Source organism: Solanum tuberosum, unplaced genomic scaffold (assembly GCF_000226075.1).
Source record: "Solanum tuberosum cultivar DM 1-3 516 R44 unplaced genomic scaffold, SolTub_3.0 scf00069, whole genome shotgun sequence".
Classification (NCBI taxonomy): domain Eukaryota; kingdom Viridiplantae; phylum Streptophyta; class Magnoliopsida; order Solanales; family Solanaceae; genus Solanum; species Solanum tuberosum.
This window is the reverse complement of record NW_006238995.1, coordinates 1,406,848-1,416,283: the sequence shown is the minus strand read 5'-3', so window position 1 is coordinate 1,416,283 and position 9,436 is coordinate 1,406,848. Positions and strand designations below refer to the sequence as shown.

The window sequence follows — 9,436 nt, the reverse complement described above, 5'->3', positions numbered from 1 at the left end:
GACGGACTTTACGAAAATGGGCATAACTTCTTCGTCCGAACTCCGAATGAGGTGAAATGAAGTGCGTTAGGTAGCTAACTCAAAGGGCTTTCCATGGATATATTATTGGCCACCCAAATAATTTGTGTGCTAGGAGATATGACCCTCCAAAGTAGACCCTCGAAAAAGGCTTCACTTGGAATTTTCGGATTTTGATACGGTTGCTCTAAAATTCGGGTTAGATCCATTTCCCACTCATTTTGACCCCCTAAACAAGAATATGAAGTCGGATTTTCGAAAAACGAAACGGATCTTTCTATATACAGCTAAACAAGTTTCCGGTAACTTCCGAAGCACATTTTTAAGAACTTTTTGGGTCAAATTCAAATATAATCATTTCATTAAGCTCTCGACTCCAAACTCACATGTGAGGCTCTAGTTTCACTCTATCATTTTCCGAGTCGTTACATCTCGGCTGATCACAATCTTTTCTGTTTGTGGATTTAATAATTTATAGGCCTTAGATGTTTCACTAACACCAAGAAATACACATTTTTCACTTTTATCATCAAACTTCTTCCTTTTCTCATCTGGAACATATGCATACACAATACACCCAAAAATTCGAAAGTGATCTATAACGGGTCTTCTTCCACTCCACGCCTCCTCTGGAGTCATGTTCTTAACAGAAAATGTAGGGCTTCTGTTCAAGACGTGAATACTCCAAGTTATCATTTCTGGCCAAAAACTCTTTTTCACTCTTTCTTTTACCAACAAACTCCGAACCATATTGAGGATGGTTCTATTTTTTCTCTCCGATACACCATTTTGTTGTGGTGTATAAGCTGTTGTAAGCTCTTTTCTAATGCCATCAGATTCACAAAAATCATCAAAAACTTTAGAGCAATACTCACCACCACGATCTGTCCGAAGAGTCTTAATTTTCTTTCCCGTCTCATTTTCTACATGAACCTTGAAGCTTTTAAATGCTTTAAAAGCCTCAGATTTTTCATGTAAAAAATAAACCCAAGTTTTTTGGGAAAAATCATCAGTAAACATAATAAAGTATTGTTTACCTCCATTAGAAGCTGGTTTGATTGGGCCACCAATGTCTGAATGTATCAACTCCAAAACATCATTGTCTCTCCACGACTTTCCTTTTGGAAACTGAGAACGATGTTGTTTGCCAACAACACATTCCTCACAAACTTGCGATGGAATTGTAATTTCAGGAAGACCTATCACCATATTTTTTTGTTGGAGAACTTTTAATCCGCCAAAACCAAATGACCATATCTAAAATGCCACAACCATAACGGATCTCTAACTTCTGCTTTCAAACAACGGTGAATATTCTCTATCTTCAGTGGGAACAACCTATTTGAACTTATTTTCACAACAGCAATAGCTCCTCTAGTAAGATTATAAATCTCATATGCACCTTTCTCAATAGTTATAGCATATCCTTTTTCTTGCAATTGACCAACACTTAGCAAATTACTTTTCAAAGTAGGAACATATAGCACATTTGAGATCGTTTCTTCAAAACCATTCTTGGTTCTAATCTTAATATCACCCTTTCCAATTGAAGTCACAGTGGAAAAATCGCCAAAACTAATTGTTGAAATGAAATATTCATTCAAAGAAGAAAACAAATACTTACTTCTACACATGTGATTGCTGCAGCCGGTATCCAAATACCAAACGTTTTATTCAGGTTCCTTCTCTTGGACTGCCATCAACAATGTCTCAACTTCGTTACTTTCAGCAAAATTTGACTTCTCATCCTTGTCATTAGGCAGCCTGGTATAACATTCAGACTTATAATGACCAAATTTATGACATCGATAGCACTCTACTTTTGATTTGTCAAATTCCTTCCTCTGCCTTTACCATGGTCATCATTGGCTCTGAAATTCCTACTACCGTCTTTGCTGCCCTCATCTCTAAATCCTCGATCTCCTCTTCCTCTTCCTCTTTCTCTTCCTCTACCCTTACCCATTCCTCTAAAATTTGAGAAATGAGTATTAGTAGAAGCCTTCAAAGCCTGCTCTTCGGAAGATGAACTGCGGTTCATTTTTTGCTCATGTACCAATAAGGAACTTTGCAATTCCTCAAGCAATAACTCGTCTTTATCTTTTGACTCCTCAATGGAGCAAATGACATAGTCATACTTCGGCGTCAGGGAGCGCAATATCTTTTCCACAATTGTGACATCAGTCATCTTTTCACCATGAAATCACATTTTGTTGCTAATCTCCAGTGTTCTAGCGCAGTAACTCATTACAGACTCTCCTTCCTTCATCTGCAACGTCTCGAAATCCCTTCTTAAGGCTTGAAGCTGTGCACGCTTCACTCTAGCAGTACCTTGATATTTTCTCTTCATCAAATCCCAAATATCCTTAGAAGTTTCTTTGCAAAGAATAGTTTCTAGGATGGGACGATCGATAGCCTGAAAGAGATAATTATTTGCCTTCAAATCTTTCAACTTTCTTGCTTTGAACTCCGCCTTTTGAGCATTCGTTAAGGCTTCGCCTTCCATCGGAGCTCCGATTCTGTCCTCGACAATTGGCCAATACTCATTTGACCGTAAGAAGTTCTTTATCGGCATACTCCAATGGTCATAGTGACCATCAAAATGCGGAATAGCTGGTTGAGCGTAATTGCTCTCTGAAGCCATAAACTAGCAATATTTTTCTCTTTTTTTGGATCTCACTCGGCTCTGATGCCACTGATAGAAAACAGTATCAAGAAATATATATTTGTAAGTTGAAAGACGATAGAGAAGAGAGAAGGCAATATAATCGAAGGAATTTTTTTGACTGAATAAGTGAAAGCTGCAATTACAATCCTTTATAAGCAAAATAACCTGAAGCTAAAAATTAGGAACTACACTCCTAAAACTAGATAGTTGTCCACGTTTAAAATTACTTCCTAAAGACTAGGATAAACCTAACGTATAACAAAACTCTAATTTACTAAACTGAATTTTTAAAACTAACAGGTTTGTTGTTTCGAAAAGAATAGTAAAAATAGTAATAGATGATATTGAATCAAGATGATAATTGATGACCTATCTGAGGAGGCTAAGTCCTATTTGTTTGCATTGAAATTAAGATATATCTTAATACATGTTTGAATGATTAAGATAGTGCATATAAATTTAAACAAATGATTGAGACTCTTATTCTTTAAACACCTAAATTTGAATAATTTATTTATTGGTATGCAATTCAAATTAAAAATAATAATTAAATCCTCCTTAGAAAACAAATTATTATTTGAAAAAAATGAAACATTAATGTTCGCTAGTGATGATTGAGATGATTTGTAGTAGTAGTGAGGATGGTGCTAGTGAGTATTAATAGTGATGTTGATAGTCGTGATACATGAGATGGTGTTCTATTGACTAGTGCGTTGATGACGATTAATTGTGATGATGGTCGTGGTAATAATGATAACGAAGTTAATTGATGTTAGTAATTAATGATTGGTGATGATAACCAAAGAATATGTGATGATTGATAATGATGTTGATGATAGTTGATGGCGATACTGCTTGTATATAATATTAGAACTTGATTCATTCAAGTTTAAAATTAGTATTAGAACTCTCTCTGTGCACGAATAACATTAATAATACCATATAAAAGTTGTAGCCTGTCAAACATTTTCAAGATTAAAGTTTGTTTTTTTTTAAGTTGAGGTGTTTTGCCTGTTTGGCTAAGCTTTTAGGAGGAAAAAAAGTTTCTAAGTGAAAGAATTATTTTTGAGAAACGATTTTTTGAGAAACTCAAAAAAATCGTTTTTTCCTGAAGTACTATTTAAAATAAATTGATTTTAGAAGTTTTGACACTTTTTAAAAGTTTGATCAAATAATTACTATTCAACATTAAAATATTTTTCAAATTAATTAGCCAAACCCCAAATTAATTTACAAAACAGTTTTTTTTTTTGGAAAACCTTTTCAGAATAATTTCAAAAAAAAAATCTAAAATTACTAGCTCATTGTGACTGCTAGCTGCTTCACAATCAAATGGCTTCTGTCTCTTTCAAAAGTGAAAAAAAATACTTGTTAAATGCAAAAGGTTAGGTAGAATTTATTCATTAAAAGATTGATGGGGGATTATTTAGGTATAGCATAACATTAGAGAATTAAAATCCTTTTTGGAAACCAAAAATGAGAGGAAAATAATATGCGTGTTGGTACAGTATATTCCAAACATATTCTATAAGTAAAATTGAAATATAATATATTAGATTGGAAAAAGAAAAATGTAGGATCCAACCTTGTATGAATTTTAAAATTGTCAAAAGAAGAAATAAAAGGAAAAAAGTGATGCAAAGGAACAACCTTATACTTTTCTCATTTTTATAAATTATAGTATTTGTTTTATTCATGTATAGTAAATTACAATATTTTTCCCTTTCTCTAATTCTTGTTCGTTACTCTTCCGTTTCAATTTATTTGTCTTACTTTCATTTTTTGTCGGTTACAATAAAAAATATCTCTTTTCTATTTTACCAACTTTCTAATTTTTTGGATTTTTTTAATATAAAAAATATCATTGTGACCGGCCATTTAGAGGAGAAATCACAAAAAATCTTAGTAGTTCAGTTCGTTAGCTATCTGAACTTTCACCTGGTTTAATCTCACCTTATAATCCCTCTCCTGATTCCTCTTTCCCTACCCACTATGTATAAAAAATAATAATTAAAAAGAGGGGACATCACAAATTGAGATGCAATGTACAATCTGTTACATTTCCTCTTTAGCTAATTAGGACAAGGTTGCTCAACATATACCAGTAGTTAATCTGTTTTAGATTCTGTCTGTGCTTCTTGTTATTCAATGAATGCATTATACATATACAAATACTCAAACTTGGCTTCAGCTAGCAAGTAAAATTTCAACTTTGAGCATGCACATTTAGATACTTCAACTCATCTTCATTTTGTCAGTTGAATACTCCAACTTACAAAATGATCATTTATACGCCTTCAAAATCAATGTGTCACATCAGCATCAGGTGTCCACAAAACAAGGGGGACGAGTTGGAGTGTTCTGTGTCTAGATGTGCACTCTCAAAATTGGAGTGCTTAGTTTTCCAGGTTAGGTCAAGTTTGAGTATCTGTTTATGTACAATGTGTTAATGAACGAGTGAGTAATTTGTTTTGTCTGCATAATCTCATTCAAAATTTAATCTCCTTCAGGTTTTTGTCACTTTCATCGTCATGGAAGGGGAAGCATCATGGTTCAGTCATTGCCCTGATGATACTGTTGAGCCTGATTCTTTCAGCTCCGAGCTTAAATATGAAGACGAAAAACAAGTTTCCTCTGTTCTCGTAGATTTGATACTGCCTGATGATTTACTAGAACGAATATTGGCTCGTCTTCCTATTGCTAGCATCTTTAGGGCAGGTTGTGTATGTAAAAGATGGCATGAGATAGTGAAATCAGGAAGATTCTTGTGGAACTCATCGCGATTTCTGTCTCATAAACCGTGGTACTTTATGTTCACAAGTTCAGAGAAACCAATAGGTTATGCCTATGATCCAACTTTTCGGAAATGGTACGTTATTGAACTCCCCTGCATTTGGACATCCAGTTGCTTTATTTCTTCATCTTGTGGATTATTTTGCTTCATGGACAATAGTAGAACTGATCAGCTATATGTTTGTAATCCAATAACCAAATGTTGCAAGAACCTCGAGGAGCCACCGGGGTTCAATTTTTCTGATTACAATGCATTGGCTATGGTTGTAAATAGAAAAACGCGTTGTTATAGTGTTACAATTGTTAAATCAAAGCACATCCCTGAGAACTTCTTTCAATGTGATGTGTCCATCCACATATACGATTCTGGAACAACGACGTGGATGACCTGTTTAACTGATGTTTTGACAGGATGGAGAGGTGGGGATGAAAGTGTTATATGTGATGGTGTATTGTATATCATGATTTATTCAACTGGAATTGGTGGTTCAGAAAATCGTCACGGTTTAATCACTTACAACCTCTCAAGCAGATCATGTACCATGTTGATGAGGAGTTTCATTCCTGTACCATGTTGTCTTACGTGTGGTCGTCTAATGAACCTCAACGAAAAGTTAGTAATGGTAGGAGGGATAGGGAAGCGAGACTGTCCTGATATAATTAAGGGGATCGGTATATGGACACTTAATGGGATGGAATGGCAACAAATAGCGCGAATGCCACATAAGTATTTCCATGGTTTTGGGGAATTTGATGATGTTTTTGCCAGTAGCGGTACAGACGACTTCATATACATACAGAGTTATGGAGCACCTGCTCTTCTTGTTTTTGATGTTGAGCAGAAAATGTGGACGTGGGGTCGAAAATGTCCTGTGAAAAAAAGGCTTCCCCTTCAGCTCTTTACTGGTTTTTGCTTGGAGCCAAGGCTTGAAATGGTTCCATAATTCTTCTTCTTTAGAAAATATACTTTTTTTCTCATATCTTTTGAATTTTTGGTTTACCCTTTTCTTTCTATTTATTGCTCTTGGTACAAAGGTTAATGAAAAGTTCGAGTTGATATCTCAAATGGTCACTCAACTTTGAATAGTTTACTTGGAAAATCACTCAACTTTGAGTGGTTTACTTAGAAAGTCATTCAACTTTGTTTTATCAGTCAAAAGTCATTCAACTATTGATATATCACTTAGAAAGTCACTCAACTAATGATATTTTAGTTAAAAAGTCATCCAACTAATTTAAATAATTTCTTCATTAAAGTTTGATGAAATACAATTTCATTTTAAACTAATTTTAAAAAATAAAAAGATGCTCATTTTAATTTATTTATTTTTTGAATTTTGTTGAAATATTTATTTTTTAAAATTATGTTTTTAAAAATAAAATAAAAGATCGCTACTGAGCATCTTTTTTATTACCCCTTTTAATTTAGTAAAAGAAAAGATTGATATTTTAAACGTACCGTTGCAATTGACAAATTAAAATTAAAACCTACAGTAGCATTGCTATTAATTTAATAAGAAATAATAGAAGATTGCTATTTTAAATGTACAGTAGCAGTTGAGAGAAAAAATTGTTTTTCTGTTCTAGTAATTGTTTTACTGGAATTAAATATGCTAAAAAAAGGCTACTGTTCGTTTTTTCAAAAAAAATTCTAATTATATAACTGAAGAAGGTCAACAAGATAATTAAAATAAATATCTTATTATTTCTTAAAAAATAATTTAAAACAAAAATTAGATTTCAACAAAATTTAATGAATAAATTATTTAAATTTGTTGGGCAACTTTGTAAGTGAAATATTAATATTTGAATGACTTTCCAAATGAAATATCAATAGTTGAGTGACTTTCTAAGTGAAATATCAATAATTGAGTGACTTTTGAGTTATAAAATAAAGTTGATTGACTTTCGAAGTGAACAACTCAAAGTTGAGTGACTTTCTAAGTAAAGTATGCAAAGTTGAGTGATCATATGAGATATTATCTCTGAATAGTCCTATATGTATAGTCAAGTGAGGTTTCTAAGTTATCAAATGAGAATATTTGACATTTTCTTGAGTGATAAAGAGGTCACAGGTTCAAATCTTGGAAATAGTCTCTAGCAGAAATACAAGGTAAGGCTCGATTTACAATAGGTCCTTGTGGTCGGGAGCTTTAGTGGATCGAATTGCCTTTTTTTTATGCCCGGTAAAGTTGATAAATTGAATAAAAGTTCTTCTCATTTGGAATAGTTATAACCACTTTTCTGTTTGTTTGTTTCCAATTTCATTTCAACCCTCAAACAATAGCGAAGCCAAGATTTTTATTAAAGGGATTCAGAATATAAAGAGGTAAACACATACTAAATAAACAAGGACTTATACCAATTTTCTCGAAATCTCTAATAATTTTGGCACCCGAAATTAGGGGTCTACAAAACCGAACTGAAAATCAAATCAAATTGTCGTAAATCGAGTTAAACCGCAAAAAAAAAGTTGACATTGAAAAAAAAATCCGACTATACTTGGGTTGGTTTGGTTTTAATATAAAAAGGTCAACCTGAAACCAAACCAACCCGACATTATATATATAATTTTAAAATTTATTTTATACATAAAAGTATGATGTAATTTCCAAAATATTGCTTATACGTTTTCATAATTTTATCTTTTAACATATTTTTTCATATATTTTGAGACTTAACTTTGAATGGTCCAATAAAGGTTATAGTCCATAGATATTAGTCACACTAATAAAGCTCAATTCAAAATCAAATCAATACTAATGCTAACAAAAAAATAATAATTCAACACTAAGAATGACAATAATGTTGAATATTTGTTCTTTAGTTTTACATTCGTTTAGACATTTAAAATACATAAACAAATTTTAATTTTTCTTTAATAATTAATCATGTAATGAATACTTAATAGGCTTATTTTAGCATGATTTAATACTTTTAAATTTTATGATCATTTTCATTATAAGTTTATAACTTATCAATTTGCAATATTTATTTTATACGATATAGCATGATTTGGTTTATAAATTTAAAAATTTGACACAAATAATTTGATTTGATATTTGAAAAACCCGAACCAACGGCCGGTCATGTACACCCTTACCTGAAATACAATGGGAAAGATGAAAACACAAAAGTAATAAAGTGATTAAATGAGTTGGAGCTCACCTCATAACAACAAAATCGTATGATTTTTTCGGAGTTATTGGCTAAAATCATCCCTCAACTATGACTCAAATCTAATGTACATCCTTATATTATCTAAGTGAGCAAAAAACATCCTTATACCATCTAAAAAATAACAAGAATCATCCTTCAATCTATTTTTGTTAAGAAACTGGTTGAACCAATAAAATAATAATAATTTGGTCATGTCTTGCCATGACGAGAAGATCAAAGTTACCTAAAAAGAATAAGGATAAGGATAGGAAATAAATCTTTCATTATCGGAATTTAAATTTTGTGTGTTGTTAGTTCATATGTTTTTGCATCATCAAATAAATTGACTTGCAACAATACATAAGTTTTGAAATATTTATACAGTAGGTTTCGATGATTAGAAAGATTATGTAAAAAAAATCATTTTAAAAAATATTAACGTCCAACTATTTAGAGGTTTTCTTTAATAAAATATTTAGGGCGTATGTACTATATATACAATGCAATTCACATTTTATACAATGTACATAAATGCTGAAATTTTAGTGAAATTACGTAGGCGTTTAGTTATAAAAATAAAATAAAAATTATTGTATTCGAAAATTTTGAAATTGGTAGTATTTGGCCATATTTTTACAAAGAATATTTAGAATTTCAATATATTTTGTCTGAATATGATTTAAACCCTCAATTTCTAAAAATTAAAAAAAATCACTTAACTTGACTAGCTTAACCATGTGTACATATATTCATTCGACTTGACACATTTTTTGTTGGTGGCGTGAGTTTCTTAAAAATAAA

At 31.9% G+C, this 9,436-nt stretch overlaps 2 protein-coding genes across 2 annotated transcripts; one reads left to right on the top strand and one right to left on the bottom strand.

Annotated features, from left to right (window-relative positions):
- Positions 1-1,247: 1,247 nt before the first annotated feature.
- On the bottom strand, positions 1,248-2,203 carry LOC102598604 (uncharacterized). Its single transcript, XM_006345561.1, has 3 exons — positions 1,839-2,203; positions 1,723-1,782; positions 1,248-1,593 (listed from the first exon to the last, which is right to left on the bottom strand). The coding sequence occupies exons 1-3, from the start codon at positions 2,201-2,203 to the stop codon at positions 1,248-1,250; spliced, it is 771 nt and encodes a 256-aa protein (XP_006345623.1).
- Positions 2,204-5,214: 3,011 nt separating this feature from the next.
- LOC102598263 (F-box/kelch-repeat protein At3g61590-like) lies at positions 5,215-6,420 on the top strand. The gene has a single exon (XM_006345560.1). It carries the CDS (start codon positions 5,215-5,217, stop codon positions 6,418-6,420), a length of 1,206 nt encoding a protein of 401 aa, XP_006345622.1.
- The last annotated feature ends 3,016 nt before the right edge of the window (positions 6,421-9,436 follow it).